Source organism: Podarcis raffonei, chromosome 3 (genome assembly GCF_027172205.1).
Source record: "Podarcis raffonei isolate rPodRaf1 chromosome 3, rPodRaf1.pri, whole genome shotgun sequence".
NCBI classification, from domain to species: Eukaryota; Metazoa; Chordata; class Lepidosauria; order Squamata; family Lacertidae; genus Podarcis; species Podarcis raffonei.
In genome coordinates this window covers 95,426,487-95,447,155 of record NC_070604.1, presented here as the reverse complement: position 1 = coordinate 95,447,155, position 20,669 = coordinate 95,426,487, and the positions used below count along the sequence as shown (strand labels likewise).

General features: G+C 40.3%; 1 protein-coding gene across 9 annotated transcripts in view; it reads right to left on the bottom strand.

Annotated features, from left to right (window-relative positions):
• Window positions 1-5,055: 5,055 nt before the first annotated feature.
• EPRS1 (glutamyl-prolyl-tRNA synthetase 1) overlaps window positions 5,056-20,669 on the bottom strand; it is a 40,564-nt gene continuing 24,950 nt past the window's right edge. For 4 of the 9 annotated variants that reach the window (XM_053383120.1, XM_053383121.1, XM_053383118.1 and 1 more), the window contains 16 exons: window positions 20,379-20,612; window positions 19,745-20,014; window positions 18,998-19,231; window positions 17,272-17,540; window positions 16,199-16,250; window positions 15,524-15,733; window positions 15,254-15,326; window positions 14,482-14,561; window positions 13,279-13,380; window positions 12,499-12,654; window positions 12,215-12,412; window positions 10,448-10,621; window positions 9,426-9,586; window positions 8,298-8,376; window positions 5,989-6,053; window positions 5,056-5,424 (listed from right to left, as the gene is read on the bottom strand). In XM_053383120.1, the coding sequence (XP_053239095.1) occupies window positions 5,274-5,424; window positions 5,989-6,053; window positions 8,298-8,376; window positions 9,426-9,586; window positions 10,448-10,621; window positions 12,215-12,412; window positions 12,499-12,654; window positions 13,279-13,380; window positions 14,482-14,561; window positions 15,254-15,326; window positions 15,524-15,733; window positions 16,199-16,250; window positions 17,272-17,540; window positions 18,998-19,231; window positions 19,745-20,014; window positions 20,379-20,612 (2,508 nt within the window). In that variant the 3' untranslated portion in view covers window positions 5,056-5,273. The remainder of the gene's footprint in view (window positions 5,425-5,988; window positions 6,054-8,297; window positions 8,377-9,425; window positions 9,587-10,447; window positions 10,622-12,214; window positions 12,413-12,498; window positions 12,655-13,278; window positions 13,381-14,481; window positions 14,562-15,253; window positions 15,327-15,523; window positions 15,734-16,198; window positions 16,251-17,271; window positions 17,541-18,997; window positions 19,232-19,744; window positions 20,015-20,378; window positions 20,613-20,669) is intronic. The other 5 variants (XM_053383127.1, XM_053383126.1, XM_053383124.1 and 2 more) reach the window with 2 other exon arrangements.

The following is a 20,669-nucleotide window of genomic DNA, read 5'->3' as shown; positions in this document are numbered from 1 at the left end:
CCAGTTTAAAGGGCAATTAAGCCAGGGGGTTATCGCGTGGAGGCCGCCACTCAATAAGTGCGTAAAGGAAACTAAGATATCAAATGAAACAAGCTGTTTGTTGTCTCATTGCCCGGGGTGCTAACGTTTGAGGCTGCAGCAACAATTCTTCACAGCTGGGGCGCCCGCCTTATTGTTCACAGAGGTTCATTGGGTGCTGGAGGGGAGGAGTGAGGCCTTGAGCAGGACCTTGGCCTAGGCCAGAGGTAGAAAACATGATGCCAGGTATTGATGGGTTCAAACTCCCATCTGCCCCAGGCAACATGATGGGAGATGTAGTTCAGCAATATCTTGAAGGCATCTCCCCTGGCCTAGGTCAGCGTTTCCCAAACTTCTGGGAGCTGCAACACCCTTTTTCTGAATCAAAATTACAAGTGCAATTTAATTCATGAGTAGGCAAACTAAGGCCCGGGGGCCAGATCCGGCCCAATCACCTTCTAAATCCGGCCTGCAGACAGTCCAGGAATCAGCGTGTTTTTACATGAGTAGAATGTGTCCTTTTATTTAAAATGCATCTCTGGGTTATTTGTGGGGAATAGGAATTCGTTCTTTTCTCTCTCTCTTCAAAATATAGTCCAGCCCCCCACAAGGTTTGAGGGACAGTGGACCGGCCCCCTGCTGAAAACGTTTGTTGACCCCTAATTTAATTTTTATACACCCTTTATATTGGGAGGATGAAGCAGTCGGAATTGGTCTTACATAAGTAAGAGCCAGCATTGGATTAGGATGAGGAGACGCAAGTTCAGATTCCCACTCAGTTATGGGCCAGTTATTTTCTCTCTCTCTCTGCCTAATCAACACCATGGGGTTGTTGTGGGATAAAATGGGGCAAGGCTATGCATCCCCCTCCCCCATTGGAAGATTCAGGATAAAGAAAGTACCTCTTCACACAGTGCATAGTAAAACTATGGCGCTCTCTCCCACAGGACCTACCCAGATGGTTTTAAAAGAGGATTGGATAGATTCATGGAGAAGAAGTCTATTGGTGGCTACTGGGCATGGTGGTTGTGCTCTGCCTCCACAGTTGGAGACAGCAATGTTTCTGAATACTAGCCGCTGGAAACCACTGGAGGGGAGAGGGCTCTCGTGCTCAAATCCTGCTTGTGGGTTCCCCACAGGCAACTGGTTGGCCCCTGTGGGAACAGGATGTTGAACTAGATGGGACACTGTCTGGATCCAGCAGGTTTTCCTTACGTTCTTTGAAGGACAGTGGACACCACAGACGTGTGGACAGAATGCAAGTTTTAGTGGAACTAGAAAAATAAGCCTGAGCAGAGAATGGAGGAATGGTTTTCTGAATTAGAGTATTTGGCCATGCAACCAGTTGCTTATTGTGTGTGTGTGTGTGTGTGTGTGTGTGTGTGTGTGTGTGTGTGTTGTTTGACACAGCTTTCTTCTTTGCAAGTCCACGTTCAAATATGCTTAAGACCAATTGGTCATTTAAGGGCACTGTCACGGATGCAGCCTGTCATTCTGCAAACAAGCCTAAAGTTGTAAAAACCAGACAGTCTTTTCATTGATTGCCCGGAATTCCATATTCCTGATGCTTTTTTTAAACCAAGTGACTGCCTAAATGGGTCCAAAGTTAGAAACATAATAATTTCGCTAAGCCTTCTGGTAATTTACGGTAATCATTAAGTTGAAACCATTACCTTTTTACTATAGAAAAGAATGCTTGTAATACCAATCTGTGTATCTTAAACTGCATGCCCCTTCATTCCCAGAAGTACGTTTCTTGGCCCAGTTGACAGAAGAACTTGGTGATCTGCATGATTAGATCATGGGTGACAGCTATTCACACAATCAGCCTCCCATTGGAACAATATAAAACCCCAAGGAACTGCTGATTGCTGGTACAGTTGCTAATTGTCGTGGAAGTTGGTAGCTTCTTATGGAACTAATCACCTAGGAAATGACAATAGATCCCAATAATTCAGAGCTAATTGGGATTTGCAAGGAATGTCCCCTGCCCACTTTCATAATTGTATTTATTTCCATTGTTAAAATAGGTGGTGACCTTGCAGTTATCACTGCCTTACACGTTTCTTTATGATGCTGAAATTGTTTCCCAGATCCTTATTCAACCAAGAGTTGTGTGAATAAGACTTTATTTGATGCTACACCACAAAATAAGAATGATAATACCCCATAGCATACATCTTTATCACTGGAAGATTCTCCCCTCAAGGTGCAACATCATTCTCTGGGGCAAAAAGGCATTAATGTACAGTAATGAATAAGGAAATGGGAGCTGTGCAGTCCAAAATAAAGCACTGGGCCATCCCAAATGACACCACCAGGGGAACATTCCCTACAACGTACCCTAGAGTTGAGTCCAGCCTGTTACTTTCCTGTTGCAACTACAGCAGCGTCACAGTTTCGCATGTTAAATAGAAGGTCTAGCTTGTTCATTTTCAATTTCGTCATCATGATGATAGCCCATCTCCTCTTCAAACAGATGTTCACCATCCTCCATCCTGGTTATCAGTTTGGGAATATGTACCTTTCAGTGCAAGTTAGCCCATTTTTTCATGCACACATATTTTAATGGCTCACACTTCTTTGTGCATCACACGTTTTATTGTGCTTCACAGATATTGCTCCTGAATTCATAGGTGCAGCTGCAGGCAGACCAGTCCCATCCTGTTGTTGTTGTTTAGTTGTTTAGTCGTGTCCGACTCTTCGTGACCCCCTGGACCAGAGCACACCAGGCACTTCTGTCTTCCACTATCTCCTGCAGTTTGGTCAGACTCATGTTTGTAGCTTCGAGAACACTGTCTAACCATCAGTCCCATCCTACCCCACTACAACCACCCCTTTTCTGGCCATGGGTTTTTCCCCTCCTGCCCCTGCAGCTGGGGCATGTGTGGCTTAATAGGCTAGTATAGTGCAAACATAACTTTTATATGTACTGGGAAACACAAAAAATGGTATGACTCGCTTAATTGCAATATTCACTTTATTGTGGTGATCTGGAACCAAACCCACAACTTCTCTGAGGTATGTCTGTACTTTGAGCAGACTTTAACTATGCTGGATGAAGAGCGTTTCTTTCACAATTAATTTCCAGGCAATATCAAGAGCCAAGGACAGCAGGGAAAGAAAATTGTTATCAATACTAGCTATATGTAATACACGTTACTAAATAAAGCTTGCTTTCTCAACTGGCCGGCTAAACCATGGGTAGCCAATGGATCTCAAACCCTCAGAGAAGGAAAGCTCTGATCCTAAACCTCTGCTGCCTTGTGGGTTATCTTTGGGAGAAGAAAAGGCTAAGGATTGAACCCTATACACATCTGGAGGGGAGTCCCTAAGGAGCACACCTCCTTCCAGCAACTCCTGCAGCCAAGCTGGTGCCAAATGTATTGCTCCGCTTTCCTTTGGATCACCTCAACACTGCCCAGGTTTGCGCCCCAGCAAGGTCATTTTTGTGCTAATGCAGCAGTTTGACTTCAGAAGCCCCTGGAGACACACTCCATTGCCTCCCAAGACAGACTGGGGCACACAGACTCCTGAAGGCGTACTCCATTATCTCCCAAGATAGATGGATGTGAACAACAACCACCCATGAGGCAGTCAGGTGGCAATGAGTTTACTCATTAATTTATTCTCCCTTACTCTCCAGAGCTGATTTAAGGCATGCACAGGGGGCTGTAAGAAGTCCCATCCCGTAAACAGACGTCCACTTGTGCAACATGGAATATCACCTGTGGTATCCATGATCCATCCCAAAGTTACATATTGTAATGTCTCATAAAGTCACTTGTATATAAATTACAGGAGCTTCACGGTACTTAGCTTTGGCTGGGTCATTCAGCGCTTTTTCCAATTATGTTTTGGTTTCAAGGCCAGGGCAAAGGAACTTCTGAGGGTGCAAACTACAGAGAGGGCCAGTCTCCTGAGAGGGTCTGTAGGGAATGAAATGCTCTTTCAAATATTTGGAGTCATTTAGGGCTTTAAACACTAACACCAGCTCATTGAATTAATGTTCCTACTGAAACCTTAAAAAAAAATATCAAAGTAATTTTGATCAAGAGACACAAACTCAAGCAAATGACACAGTTTGGGCATTATTTAAATCGAGTTGTTCTGAATCTGCCATTCATTTCTTTGAAGCTGCAGTGACTCAGAAGCCAAGCCAGCTTTGTTCAATGTTTCCCCTACTACATCTGTTCATGCCAATCATTTTTCAAATTGATATTAAGAGAATTTCATTTATAAAAAGGTAGTGAGGGGGAAAAGAAAAAAATGATAAAAAACCTGTTATATTACCATATATTAATATACAGATGCTTATTCTTATTATCCTAATGTACACATAACTGTCAGTAATCTAATATATTCTGTGTAAACGAATTCCAAATATCACTGTATTTACCCAAAGAAAGTATGCCTCTAAGCTATCGGTTCATATGTTGCCCATGTTGTCATGCTGTTGGGCCATTAATTAAAGGGGATTGATTCCCCTGTTCCTGCCAATCATAGGAATGATCAGCAATTATCACAGTATAGTTGCATTCTTGTAAATCTTGTGAAAAATGACTTGGTAAAGGCACAAGGTAGGGAACTGTCCTATCTGCAGGTGCTGGAAATATGACTGGTTTTAATGGTCACTGTGACGCAGATCTTTAAACTAAATAAGGTGGCATCCATTGAAGTTGCTTCCAATGAAGATTATGTACACTAATGCGGTGCTCTCCAGATGCTGGATTACAAATCCCATCATCCCTGACCACTGGTCATATAGGCAGGAGCTCATGGGAGTTGTAGTCTGGAGGGCACTATGCTGTACACTTTTAAAGTTTTTCTAACAATTGGTTTTCTAATCACAATTTTAAAACTTTAAACTTAGCACTCTGTAGGCAGACAGTATCTTCCACTCATGGAATGAAGTGTTGCAGCTCATTCAAGAATGTTGAACACTACAGTATTAATGTGAATTCATCCAACCTTTGCATACAGCATTATCTACCACACAAACCATTTTATCCCACAAGCAAAAAAGAAGCCAAGTGGTAGCTGACAATATGTATTTATTATTAGAGATGTTGTATACAGAAAAGTCTGTGCATCACTGCTAGTCTGACTGGAGGGGCTCTTTGACTCTGTATGGCTTTATTTGTAGCTGTTTTAAAAAGTAACAAAAACGTGATAGGATCTGGGAAGATTTCAGTCTTTATTTCAAAAAGTTGAGGGCTTGAAAGATAAAGAAAATGGTGTTTCAAACTAGCAGTTTAGTAACTACGGCCAAAGAGGGTGTAGAACTTGGCAAGGTTCTTGCCACAGACACATTTTGCTCCGTTCTCCAGCTTACACAGTGGCTTGAAGGGGATGCAGAGACTTTTTGCTCCCATGGATGGAGCACCAGGCTCAAGGTCTTGATCTCTGAAATGGAAAGCAGATTTCCTTTAATGCCCAAAACTGAGCTAAATGGCAACGCCCCACAATTGTGCACTAACCAAAGGTATCACATATGACCTAAATGTGAGCCTGATTTGCAGAAATCAAAACACTCTTCAACCAAAGGAATTAATGCTGCACAAAGAGTAAAGTTAAGGTAGCTCTATAGATTTGTAAGAGAGCTGTACAAAGACAAAAGGCTGAGCATTGACAAGAATGAGGGACAGTCTATTGTCCCATAATTAGTAGGGATGTTGCAGGGCTTCCAGTGAACCATGAACCAAAGGGTGTCTTGGCACCTTAATACAGATCATGGTCTTCCACTGTAAACTTTTCCTCCAACAGGTCTGGAACAAAGGTGCTTTTTCCTTTTAGAAAAATTACACTTCTTGGTTAGCTGATACTTTAGCACGGGCCCCATAACTACTACAAAGACCAACTCCTATTTTTGTCTTAATGTTCAAATTTGAAAGAACTCAGAGCAAGTGTGCATCTCAATTGGTACTTATGTATTTGTATAGTTATGTCTATACACAAACATTTATTTACCTGGCAGTTGTCTTTTTGATCCAGTCCTCACAATCTATTTCACCACAGAAAGGAATCTGCACTATCTGAAGTCAGAAAGGAAAATACACATTGTTGAGGTTATATAATTAATCTTAATTAATGTCTTATATATTGAATAAAACTTGTCTGTTCCAATCTGCAAGGGAAAATAGCTGAAATGAGTCTAACAGAAAGTAGTATAATGTTCATCTGTTTTAGCTGCCTTGAGAGAAGTCAATCTGATGATAGGATTCAAAAGCCTTATGATCTTTATATTTCACTGCAAATAAAATTTCACTCCCCTGCCCCTCTGGCCTAAGATTTGTGTGTACATTCAATACACTGGCCCCAGTAGAGAGCTTCTTGAAGGTGAATGTTAGCAGAATCTGACTGGCCTTTTGAAAACATCTTCAAATTAAGATAGAAAGTCGCCCCTTAGTGGTGCAACTGAGTAAAACACCACTTAAAGCCAGATGATGTAAGGAAGGACAATGTCATTAGAATTTATTCTGCAAACGATTCATAGAAAAACCAGTCCCTAACGTATTTCCTTAAAGTGAAAATTTGAATGCTATGTTTTCTCTCCAAAAATCATTGATTAATTGAATATTTTAGCTTTCATGTATTTTGCCAGAATTTCAGAAACACTCTCCTAGATCCAGAAGCAAACATATTTTGCAATAATGCACACAAAAGTGCTCATCTCAAAGGGAGAGAGGTGCATGTGTAGGAACTCACACCCCCAAGAGATTATTGGACTGGAATGTTAAACTGAATGACATGCCCTGGTCGGCAGAACCAGAGGAATAACCATTATGAGTTCTTGAACTTCAAGTGACGTGTTCGCTTTTCAATAAAGAATTGTTTGTTTTCCAAGCCATAAAGGCTTTACAGGCATTTGCTACATTTGAAATTTAACATAAAATAAGCCCAGCTTCAAGAGATAGCACATACAGCACGTTGGAAAGTTAATAATTTCTCATAATTCAGCATTGTTTGAGTGATTAAACTTCATTCTGACTCCAACTTTTAGAAAAGAAAGAAATTGATTCAAACTTGAAGCACACATTAAGGGAGCCTGCTATTCTTCTAGGAAACATGAATATGAAATGTGTATAGTTTGCAGGATTTTGTTCCTCTCAAGAGTGCTACAATGCGAACAGATCACATAAAGGCCTTCAACTTGGACTCAATGGCACTGGACTCAATGACACTCCTGACCCGTGGAAGGAAAAAAAACAGGATGGAAAATGCTAGGTCCTAAAACCTCATTTAGTTTATGACAAACAGCAGCAGGATGCGTAAGTTGTATCTGTTTAAATAAATTCCACAACGTAAGCCAGCTGCTTGTTTTGAAGGAGGCATGTTGGAAAATGACTTATCTTTAATAAATGTTATTAAAAATAGGTCAAAGCTATTTGAGAACAATTCACACAAATCAAACTCTAACGTAAAACCAGTAGCCAGAGCACAAAACACTCCAGTGGCAATCTAAAATACTTTGCTGCAATTAAAGGTGCTTCACTGCACCTTCATATCAATTCCAATAACCTCTTGTCATCCAGCTTTTCTGCATGTACTTGTTGACCTCTATTTAAATCAGATAGAAAGAGTTCTTTGACGCAAGCAATGCGTTCTTTGAACTGACAAGACTAGTTATATTGTCTGCTAATTATTTTACGGTTACTTGTAATGAATTGATTACAGTATCTGATCTAGAATTCAACTTGATACTATTTCTTAGAGATGGCATGGCTATTTTCTGCTGAAAAAGCAGCACAGCTGAGTAAGTGTCACAGGGAAGGCAGCCTTCCACCTTTACTAATGTTTTTAAAGACGTGGAGAGGCATCCTTTTCACATACTGCAATGGACATACATAGATGTCCCATAGCCTTGATGGAGGATGAATGGGTTATGAGAGCTGACCACAAAGGAAAAGATTCTGCAGTGACAGCTGCAATTAAATGAGCCAAGAGGTTAAAGTTTTTAAAGAACTACAGGCTCCACTACATGCCTGAAAACTGCAAGCATTATTCCCAAGGAATGTGATATTGATTTAACATTTGGCGTTTTTTGAGGTTGCAATTATTCTGAGACTCCTAAGAAACTCTCATGTTTTAGGTCAGTACAAACTGCTAATTCTGCAATCCCTGAATAAATTTGTGTTGCTCAATTGTGCCTTCACTTGCAAAAACAAAACTTGCAGCCTATTCTTACGAATGCTTCCTTGAAAGACAGCCACACCGTGTTCATTATGGCTGTAAATATACATTGGATTCCAGTCTTGATCATGCTGCAGATTTCTTACCTTTCCCGAATCAAGTGCAGTCTGAAACTCTTCCATTGTATTGGCCACCACCATATGATTCTTTAGGTCATTAGAAGCTCTGAGAAAGAGTAGATATTCAGTCAACATAAGCTTTTACTTATTGTAAAAAGAAACTCTTTAACCACAGAGCCAGATCTTAAGAATGCATCTGAATTGCATCCCACTAATTACATTCATTTTTGTCCACACAGCAGTCCAAACGATGGTTAGGAACATGCTTAGCTGCAGTCAAAGGTGGGATATAAAAGTGCAATAGCCCAAAGTACAATGCAACTCATTCTGTGTGCCCAAGGTGACTTTGGGCTTCTGTACTTCAAACCTTCAATGCACACCACACCTCTTTTGAAAATGAAGGGAATTTGTGACTGTGTTATATTCACAAGGCACACTGAAGTCCTTATGCAGACCTAAAGTAGCTCTTGGGATACAAATTTAAGTCCTGTGATATCTTAGTGCAGGACAAGCATCTGGGACTAGAATCCACTTCCAAGAGAAGCTTGATTCCATTAATATAGAGTATGCCTTCTCTGGGTGTCAGGCCATAAAAACTGGTGGAAGAGCAAACTGAAAGTACAAGGGCTAGTATTCAGTTTAGATGGCATGAGTTTTTTTGTGAGAAAAGTCAGCATTAGCCAATAGAAAGGACTGTAACTTCTATACTGATGACCTTTTTTGCCTAGCTGGTCAGGCAAAGCAATCTAAGAGAATTGGGGGGGGGGTGAATTGAAGATAGACAAATAATCAGTTCTAGAGTCACAGAAGGGAGGAGCTGCATTTTACCCCCTCCCCCTTTCTAGTCTTTTTTTTTTTTTAGTCTCTTCATTGCTCCCGTTTGGGGGATTCACTCAACCATTCTCCACCCCACCAGCTCAAGCTATTGCGAAACTTTGAGATCATTGGTGAGGGTGATTCAGACAGCTCAGTTTGCCATGCATTCAGTGCAATCCAGGCAGGGTGGGTAAGTGAATGTTAAATCTAGTTGCGCCCTGATCCTCAGTTCATTTCCTCATTCCTTTGGAAACCCATGAAACGACAGACAGGTGAATGAGACACACAGTATAAAGAAGCAAATGTGTCAGTTTGAAAACAGCCTCCCCCAAACTCAACCTGTCAAAAAGATTAGTCTGGATTTTGTCCAAAACACGTCTCAGCTGGTCCACTGCTTCATTTTCAGCAAAAGTCAGCTTCTCTCCTGTGTCTCTTCTAACAGCTACAAACTGATGATTTTTCATATCTCGTGGACCCACTTCAAGCCTGATTGGAACACCCTTAAAAAAAAAGTGGAGGCCATGAACAGAGCGTTTTATACACTTCTTTACATCTGTCTACCTTGCTTAAGTGGAACACAAAACTATTTCAGGGAAGGAGCTACCCCGGGTTATAGTCAAGAAACTTACACCTGGCAAAAATGCAAATTATTCCGCACTCCAGAATAATATAAAACAAATGTGTCACTTTAAACCAAATCTTTAAACTATGGTTTAAAGGTGAAGGCACCCACTGCAGGTATCACAGGTGCTTTATTCCTCTTCTGCTCCTGTTGCACTGCTAACAGCCAAGCCACGTTGCAGCTTAGCTTTACATCCAGGTTCGTGTTGTTTGTTTCCCCCAAACTACAAGTAGAAAGCCAAGAACAAACCTTCCAGACAGCTCATGCTTTGCTTCAAGGAAAACAAACTCTGACTCTGGGTTTGGATGCAAAGCTAAGCCAAACCAAGTTTCAGATCCCAGCAGCACAGTTTAGTGCAAGTATGGTTTAAAGTGACATGCAAACCAGTATTGATAGCATGTCTCCAATAAGATGACATCCTGAAAGTTTAGTTTACACTGCAAAAACTCTAGCTATTACTCTTTCCCAGCCTAGAAGTAAGACAATGTGAGTGAGTCAATACTAAGAGGTTGGATAATTTATTACACAGGCACTCTTGAAGTAGATGAGCTCATCAGAATTGGAAAATAAAGAACAGATGACATGTACTTAGGGGAAAGTTCATAAGAAGGAGGGTCTATTGTCGCCAATATATTGATAACTCCCATTTTCCTTCTGCATATACTACTGAATGATGCATTCAAGGAAAGGCTGACAATGAGGAATGCATCAAAGGAAAACAGAACTGAACAACATTTACCTTAAGCTCCCAGTGATTGAATTTCCATCCAGGTGAATAGTTCTCTCTCAAGTCAACACGCGCACGGATATTGGCACTGAATAGCTGCTTACGGTATTCAGTACACTTTGCCATCAGGGCCTCCTTGTCTTCTTCCGAAAGCGAATTGGTGATTCCACAGGGAATAATCACAACCTGAGTGGTGATGCAATGATTGAGTTAGGAGCATTAACAAAAATGCTGTTTGCAAGAATTACAATATGTAGGCCCTAAACTTGTAGATTGCTCTTAAAACCATCGGTTTTGAAGCAAAAGGACTATTGAAGCAGTGCTGCAATAAAATCAACTGCATTAAAATTTTATAAATATACACTGAAACAGTGACCAAGCACTCACTGAGCAGAATTATTTATACATGTATTTATTGGATTTATTTTATTGTTTCCCAGAACTAGGATTCAAGGCGCTCACAAAAATTAAAATAAACACAGATAAAACACACACAGCTTAAAACATATAAAAGGTTGCTGTTTAAAAAGTAATTAAACTGGAAAAAAGAAACTGTGCCAACAGAAAAGGAATAGCAAGAGAAACTGTTAAGAGTATATTGAACTGACTAGATTAACAGAGGCAATTCGAGATCACATTAAACAGGAGTTTCAAAAAGCATGGGGGAAATGCAGAGAATACTTCACAAAACAGTGCCCTAAAATACATACCTGGACTTGTTTTGATTAATGTCTGCAGGAGAGTTTGTGGATATTTAAGTTATAATTAGAAAAATCTTAATAATTATTCATAAAGGACACAGTTTATAAGAATAAGGAGGCCAGATACAGGATAAAGGAAGTCTTTTATTTGGTTGTTTGTATTGTTGTATGTTATGTTCACTGTATGTTATGCTCACGTTTAATGTGTATTGGGGGGTTTTTGTTATGTTGTAAATAAAATTCCAATAAAAAAATTAAAATTAAAACATAAATAAAAAGCAATTAAACTACCTATGGAATTAAAACACATCTATTAAACGCAGATGGGGAAAACAGTACAGCATACCATTAGGATACCTTTCCTTAAAAGCAGTTAGTTCCCAAAGAAAGTTTTCAGATGCTGCTAGAAGGACAAGGAAAGAGCAAACATAGCCTCCAGAGAGTTCCAAAGCCTGGGAGCAGCCACTGAGAAGGTCCTCTCCAAAATGCCCACCAAATGTCCCTGTGAGGGAGGCTGGACTCAGAGAAGTGCCTCCCCTGAAGATTTCAGAACCCAGGCAGCTTCATATGGCTCAGTCCTTCAGAATTAAGGGCCAGTAAATGTGTGTTGGAGCAAAAAAGTGTTGATTGAGAGTGAAAACACCTAAGTGAAGATGTCTGCGAGATCTCTCGGGAGGCTGTTTCATAATGCAGTAAGAATGCCCTCTTTCTGGTTGCCACCCAGTGGACAGAAGCAGGCTGCCGCAACATTTCCCCATCCTCTCTCTATTTCCCTCCACATCTTAAAGATACAGCCAGAGGACATCAGCAGCTGCACAAGCATTAAGATTATTTGCCAGTCAACTCAGTGACTTGGAGCCAGACTAAGTTAGTTGTGCTTAGGTCTTACGGAAATCTATGGGGCAAGTTAGTCATGACTTAAAGTTAAGTTTCCATTAAACCAATTTAATGGAATCTAAGTGTAACTATCTTAGTCTGGATTCAAAACCCCACCACCACCACCATTCTAGAAAATAGGAGGGAAAAGAGAAGTGAATTGGCACTAGCAAAAGGTTTGTATCAATGTGATTTTGCTCACCTGAACAGAAGCGACCCTGGGAGGTAGTACTAGACCCATGTTATCTCCATGAATCATGGTCATTACGCCAATGGTCCGCGTTGTGATACCCCAAGAGTTCTGATAAGCAAATTGCTTCTCTCCTGGTATCCTGGGATCTTCAAAGACAATCTCAAACATCTTTGAAAAATTCTGGCCCAAGTGATGAGAGGTTGCTCCCTAAAAAAAGGCAACAATAAACAAAATTCAGGTAACATCTTCCTACGTATTAATGAAGTATATAAAATGTTTTTATCAGAACATACCTGGATGCCTCGCCCACTGGCGGATATAAATGCCTCAATGGTAGTTGTATAATCTCCGCCTGCAAACTTCTCCTTTTCTGTCTTTCTTCCTTTCACAACAGGAATTGCCAGAAGTTCTTCATACACACGAGCATACAGATCAAGGATCTGTAATACCTGAGACAAGTAATAAAAAACAGTTTGTAAAAGTTTAGACTAAGCTATCTGCCAAAAGTATTACTTAACCATTTGGTAGAATCATAGGAAAGCCAAGGATAAATATGAATGGCCTTCTCAAATCCTAATAATTTATGGCAGCTATCAAATAAAAATTTAGCATTTACAGTTTAAAGCTCTAGCAATAACCACTGAATCCTATCCGACAACAGATAGTGGTTCTCGGACATGAAATTATCTGTCATTTGTAACTATGATAGTTCACTAGTTGTGTCATTTCATTTCATTTCTTGTCTGGGGGTTCACATAGTTAATGACACCCAATTTTGAAACATGTAGATTATTTGAGTGACAACAACAAGCCAATGAGATTCAAATTAATTCTTGTATATCACACCATGAGAAAACAATGTCCAACACAATTTAACACTGCATCTACTTTTCATATTAGCCTGTTATTAGCCTTTTCGAACATACTGAAGAAAAGAAGCTTCACTGTTTTCCCTCAATTATGCTGAAATACGAAGTGGACTCCCTCCACCCACTGATACAACAATTCCAAATTTTCCTTGAATGGTGGATGGTGAAGAATGAAGTTCATTTAACTTAATCTGTGCACTGTACCTCTTCTGCTGCCTCTTCGTAAGTTGCAAACGCTGTGTGTCCCTCCTGCCACAGGAATTCACGAGTACGCAAGAAAGGCTGTGGATGTTTGAACTCCCAGCGCTGCAATACAAAACAAACAAACAAAAAACAGAGTGTCATGAAAAGTTAAAGTTGTTGTCGTCATTAATGAGCTTGTTTTAAATGTATTATTTAGCATTGCTCAAAGTTCTATTTTTCAATGATGCATTATACTGTATGAATTCAAAGGCATAGTGAGTTGTAATTAACGAAATGCAAAGGCTAAGGCTCCATCAGTACAAGAAACTTTCAACCCCTCTGCTCCCCCTAAATTTGTTCTGGAGTTTCCCAAACCCTCCAGATTAGATTTGGGGACGACATGGAGTTTGTGCCAGGGTGGAGTCCCAATGAACCTAGAGAGAGTTCTTGTGCTGGCTTCTGCTAGTGCTACCTAGATTTTACATATTGTTAAGAAACCTACTATTCACACAAAAGGAACCAGAGATTATTTTAACTGCCATTTGTTTTCAATATAAAAATGCTATATTCTCATATGCTGATTTCTATTATTTCTATGAAGATTGTAAATACCAGTAGACAAGGATAATTTGCATGATCACATATCCAGATACTGTGGTACCTCGGGTTAAGAACTTAATTCGTTCTGGAGGTCCGTTCTTAACCTGAAACTGTTCTTAACCTGAGGTACCACTTTAGCTAATGGGGCCTCCTCCTGCTGCTGCTGCTGTGCAATTTCTGTACTCATCCTGAAGCCAAGTTCTTAACCTGAGGTACTTATTTCTAGGTTAGCAGAGTCTGTAACCTGAAGCATCTGTAACCTGAAGCATATGTAACCCGAGGTACCACTGTATATCGCAACGGCTGTCACAGTTCAGGCCTGTAGAGATTCCCAAAATGTGTGCACTACATACCACATTTTTTTCATTCAACATGGTGTTTGTTAGGATGTGGAAAGCAGCAATGAAGAAATATTCAGAGCATAAGATATGAATCAAATCCTTCAACACAAGAAGTGCCAGGTGAAAAAATATGGCAATTTCTCCCCACAAAGACTATACATTCTAACAACCCACAACTTAATTTAAAAAGCGGGTTTTGGTGATTGCTGATTGATTGATTGATTGATTAAGAATGAGCATATTGGGTAAAGCACAGCAAATATCCGGTATATCTTTCACTTACCACAACATTGCACCACTGATTAAGTTTGATGGGGAGATCCCTGTGTGATTGAACCCACTTTGCATAGGCAGGATACATTACTGCAAAAAAAAGGAGAATATTTTCAGAAAGCACGTAGCTACTATGCTAACTATTGGTTTTGAAAACCTGATTTGTAAGAGTTTTTATTCCCATGCATAATAATACCTGTGTGAACTAAGGGTGACCTCCAGTGATGTCAGCCTATTTGCACTTCTACTGGTGCAATGTGACTTGTCCTTCCTACCCTCCCCCTAGAGCCCCCCAGTTTGCAAATTGGGGAGAAAGGAGAGGAAAGGGAAATCCCATCCTATCTGCTGGCATGCTGCTGGATATTACCCTAAGTGTTAGGCTAATTCTTTATATTTAAAATTTAAATACATGAGAACATGTTGTTCATCTTGTTTCTTCCTTATTTTATTTATTGCATTTTACTCATTGCATTTATATCCCAGCGTTCCTTGAAGGAGCTCAAGGTGACGTGCACAGAAATCTTCACTACAACCCTGTAAGGTAGGTTAGGCTAAATGTGAGTGACATGGCCCAAGGTCGCTCAGTGAGCTTCACAGCTACAACTCTAACCACTTCTAACACCACACTTCTTGATAACAAAATACTTGATTTCTCCCCTACTCTACCTGCTTTCATTCATGAGTAGATGAACTTCAGTTATTACAAAAGCCAACATCACTAATTGATAGGAAAGAGGGACTATTTAGCTGTAGTATTTTATTTTAAATTTGTAAGACTGTACCTGTTTCACTAGTAGGACGTACAGCTATTGGTTCAGCCAGCTCTGTTTTGCCAGATCTTGTAACCCAGGCAACCTGAAATCAATGAATGTAAAAGTTTAGAAAATACTACTTTTTATAAATATATTTCATGTCATTCTTAATAATACGGTGGGTACAATTTTGTTTTAAAAAAATTATTGTGGCACATGTGAATTCTGTTTATCAATTGAAGCTCAAAATTGTAAACTTAAATTCCATACATTATTATTAATAATGTGATATAAGATTACCTCCGGGGCAAAATCAGCAATGTGTGTCTTCTCCTTTTCCAACGCAGCCTGGGATACGAACATTGGAAAGTAGCAGTTTTCCACACCAAGTTTCTTGATTTCACCATCAAAAAACTCTTTGATGCTTTCCCAGATGGAAAAAGCCCAGGGACGGAGAATGTAACAGCCACTCACATCGTAGTATTCAATCATCTCTGATTTTGTGATCACCTTTTAAAGGAAATATCAGTGTTTCAGTGTCACGAAAATCGTGTTGTCGGCAGCAAGTTTTAAAAGTATCAAATAGAAATAAAATTGAACGCATGACTTTCAATGGAAATGAGCACTGAACATTCATGTACGAAAGGTGTTTATCTTTTATTAGAACCATAAATATCCAAATGCACCCATGTAGAGACCGGTTTGCATGTAACACTAAGGCAAGACATTGCTTAGTAAGCAAACATATGGATCTCAGCCACTGTACCCTTTTCCTGTGGCTGCTGCACAGGCTGGGGCTGAGCCATGGTTTGGTTTAGCATTAAATCTGATGCCAAGCAACCACTTTAGACAAGCCAGGAGCTGCAACCAAGGTTCGTTCTTGATTGCAGTTTAGCTGCAAAAACTGTTCTTAAGAGTACATTATTTTGAAGACTGTGAAAGAGCACTCCCAGGTAAAACTCAAGATATACTTGCCTGAGAATACCAGTCAGATAGATTCTCTTCCTTCTTAGCCTCTAGCCCCAACCTGTAGTATATTAGAAAGATAGAAGCATAATCTTAGCCTCAAAAACAACCGCCATAATAAAGCAACAGCCCACTTTAAATATTTTGCTTTATTTCAAAAAACTGTTAAAACTATCCAGACATGAATTTAAATGTTTAAACATTTCAATGAATTTAAACAGGCAAATTTATTATATAACGGTAAGAGTCTTCAAGCTGACATGCTCCCTCAAATAACAATACAATTAGTGGGGAAAGAGCATATTAAATGTGAAGGGGGGAAACCCCAGCGAGTGTTCTGGTAGCTCCAGTCATGGTGAGGAGGACTGGAGCACCACTATGCCACCCTCTGAGCTGTGTCACTGCTGCTCAGTGGGACCCGGATGGGGCACAGGAGCACTGAGCTGATGGTGCCAATCTAGTGCTACCTTGTCCTCACTTGATCCCAGCAAGCAGCCAGGAGGACAGGGCAGGAGTGGTGCCCTACCTCATTCTCCGCAACTGGGTAGTTCTCTTTTTGCTCTCATGGTGTCAGGAAAAATACATACTTATGAAAAGAAAAATCCCTTCCCCCTTTCACATTTGCTATTTCTTTCACCTGAAACATCTCCATGCTTTTGCCAGGCCAGCTTCCTATATACAATTCCTATAAGCCACAATTTTACTCAAAGAATATCTCCCATGGACTACCACAACCCCAAAGATACTTCTGCTACAAATTTTATTATGTCCATATTAGCTCCTCTTCCTTGGCTTTTGTTGTAGGCGGTCTGGACAAGGACTGTCTATTTTGTGTATTCTACCCAAAACCTAGCAAACAAGTCGGTAGTGATGTTGCAATAGTTAGAAGGGATCCAAGCCCAACAAAAGAACAGGAAATGATTTATAACATTTTAACGTAAAAACAACCCAGCAGTACTATAAAGGGTTGGGGTGTTATTGTTTTTGCCTTCATTATCTCCCTTATAGCACAATACCAATTTTAACACTACATTCTTTCCTTTACCCTGCTGCCCAGACTATATTTTAAGTAGAAATTTCACCTGGTTTGTTTCTTAGGTCCCTGACCATCTCCTGGTCCATTTGAGGAGAAGTTGCTGCCACCACTTTGGTCTTTCTGTGATTCTTTCTTTTGGCCCTCATTCTGCTTCTGTTGCTTATTTTGCTTCTCGGATTTGTTCTCTTTCTCTTTCTTCCTCTTGTCTTTGTCTTCTGCTCCAGTTGCAGAGACTGGTTTATAGTCTATTCCCGCCAGTGTCTTGTACTGCGCCTTCAATTGAAGCAGCTCTTGCACTGCAGCATCAATCTTATCCTTGGGGAGGACACCATTCCCATGGAAACACAGGTAACCAAAAAGAAATGAAATGATAGTTAGCTGCATAGAATAGGCAAGGTACATTAATTATACGTACTGGGGAAACTACAGAATGCACGCTGAAAGGGAGAAATTCAATGAAACTTCTGCAAGTCGTGATTAGCTGTCATATCCAAACCAGCAAACTAAGATTGGAAAGCTAGTTTTCAATTCTGGTTTGCAAAGCTTGAACCAACTATGCTTTTCTTCTTTCGGCATCACAGCAAAGTGCAGTTTGGGGAAAAACCACAGTCAATTACTAACCAAGGAGATTTCATGAGAGAGGTAAAAGCACCATTGTTTGGTGTTAGAACTAAAACTACCCAAATGCTTTGAGACATCTGGCGAGAGGCTATAATCACCATAAAAGCAACCCCCGAAGAGTCCCGAAAGTGGAATCCTCACATTCTGTAGCCAAAATATGTGTACTATTCCTTGTTAGGACATGTAACTCGGTAGTATGGAATATAATTCACAGAAAGTTCACACTCGGTGCACAACATCATCAGGAAACAGGATCACTGGTAGAGGTTTGCCCAGCATTTTTGAGAGCTGCTGACAGCTTGAGCAGACAATACCAGTCTACTGGACTACTGGTCTGATTTCATATTAGGCAACCAGAAAGGGAGGGGACAGCCAGGCATAATGGTTAGTGCTGAACTCTGGGAGACCAGGGTCCAAATCCCTGCTTAGCCATGAAGCTCTCTGAGTGAACCTGGGCCAATGCTGTGGACATTTGCTATGCAAACAGTAATATAATGATGAAGTAAGACTGAAACTAAAACCTAAGAAAGGCCTATGTAGTCTATCATTCTGTTCTCACAGTGGCCAATCAGACAGGCCTGCGAAGCAGGCTCCTTCCTCAATTAGGAATCCAGCAACTGCTTTTAAGAGGCATAAGGTTTTCAGCATTGTGCAAAACAACAATTACGTCAACATACACAGTTTGCCTCATCTTGCAACAATCTTATATATATATATTTAAGTCTAGGATATTTGTGGATTGCATTGAAAGATCACCAGGGGTCTGAAAATAGAAAAATAGAGGACAAATGTTGTCAGGAGCTGAAGTAAAGATGAGCACGTCAATGAAAGGCAGGAGAAAAAAAACTGGAGCGGCTACTTCCCTCAAACTCCTTTTTCTGCCTTTGGCCAGAAGGTGGCGATAAATGCTCATGATACACTTCCGAGTGAAAGGAGAATAGGCTGAATTAAGAGAGGATGCTTTTACATTTTACAAATGCTGCGAAATTCCAAATTTCTCCAGATGCATACCTGCAGAATACTTGACACTGAAAAGAGACCATCTTGCAACTGCAGGTCAGGATATTAGCATAAAATTTTAAGTTAAAGGAAATGTGATGAGTATCCCAGGACCCACTCAAACACGTTAAACTGTTAATAAACAGTATTACCTTTTCTGCCTTCTCCGCTTTCAATTTCCGGACCTCTTCTCCTTGGAGAGCAACCTTGTTAAAGAGAGCTTTTGCTTCTGCAGAGTCAGGGCCACTGGTTTCTGTGCTTGCCGGCTGGTTTAAGGCATGTGCTTGAGGTGCTGGTAACTGTCCTGGCTTATAATCCTGACCAGTCTTTTCTTTATATTCCGCTTTTAGGGAAAGGAGGAGTTTTACAGCTTCATCCACTTTATCCTATGGGAAGTATTATTGGGAGAGCATTCATGTCACAATTCCAAGAGTTATGCATGTATATACCTCTAGTTTCCTGCCTGCATATCCAAGGGTATGTTAACAACACTACATAGATTTGCAATAGCTTTTATATTGGCAGATTCCTTTCTGCTCCTTTGCTCCCTCAAAATGGCCTTGTTTCCCCCACAATGGGATCCAGATATATGGAGAAAAGTATTAGCAGTTACTGAGAGTTGCATCCAATGCTGGCCAACAAAATTTTCACCTTCCTCTCCTACTCCCATTTGCCCCCAAAATCTGCTGCGGAGGATCTTCCAACCCTCTGGAACTGATTTTGAGGGTGTGCAGGGGCTGTACTGTTGCACAAGCAGAAGTGTGTTGCAGGAGTGAAACAACAGCACAATATACAATCTTGACTTCCTGGTCCCTTGAAAAAAACTTCTGCCAAAATCAGAATTATGCACAGCTGATGAACAGAGAAAAAACACATGCATAATAAAACCACTATTCTACCTTGGACACCTTTTCGGCTTTGAGTCTCCGTACCAGCTCGCCTTGTTCAACTACTTTATTGTACAGAACGTTTCTGTCTACTGGGCTAGAAGATGTCAAACCATTGCAGGACAGAGGAGCACAAGAGGACAGGGAGGAGGAAGAAGAGGAGGAGCAGGAGGAGGAAAGAGGAACTGCAGGTGGATGTCCCGGTTTATAATCTTGGCCTGTCTTTTGCTTATATTCTGCTTTTAGAGCAAGAAGCACTTTCACAGCAGCATCTATCTGATCCTGAAGCAGAGAGAGAATACGTATCGGTTAAGAATGGAAAAGTTTAATGCAAAATTTTCCAATATGAAACTGAAGATTAAGCGGGCTAGTGCAAATGATAAAATGATAAATCTACAAATAAATTTAACTGTTAGCATTGATATCAAAGTTTTGTTCTGCTTGGACAAAAGAATCATCTGTCTTGCATGCAATAAGTGAAAATGGAGAGAAACCAAATATTGCGTAATACTTTGCAAAAGTAAAAATAAAAATACTGAAAAAAATAGAATACAATTTTTTAAATTTTGTGAATTGCTCAAGGACCTAATCATGCATCTTAAAAACATAATGTTCAGCACTCTTTCTGCCGTCATGGCCATTATACCTTTGCTGCTTTCTCTGACTTAAGTCTACGAACCACTTCGCCTTGTTCTGCCACTTTGCTGTAAAGAGCTTTGCAGACTACTGGACAGAGGGGCATGGAAGAAGGAAGAGCAGAAGGAGCTGAACTAGGAAGCAAACTCTTTGCTGGGTTTCCAGGTTTGTATTCCTGGCCTGTCTTTTGCTTATATTCTGCTTTCAGAGCTAAAAGCACTTTCACAGCAGCATCTATCTGATCCTACAACAGGAAGCGAAAGAACAGTTAAAAAGAGAGGAAAAGACAGAAAAGCATGTA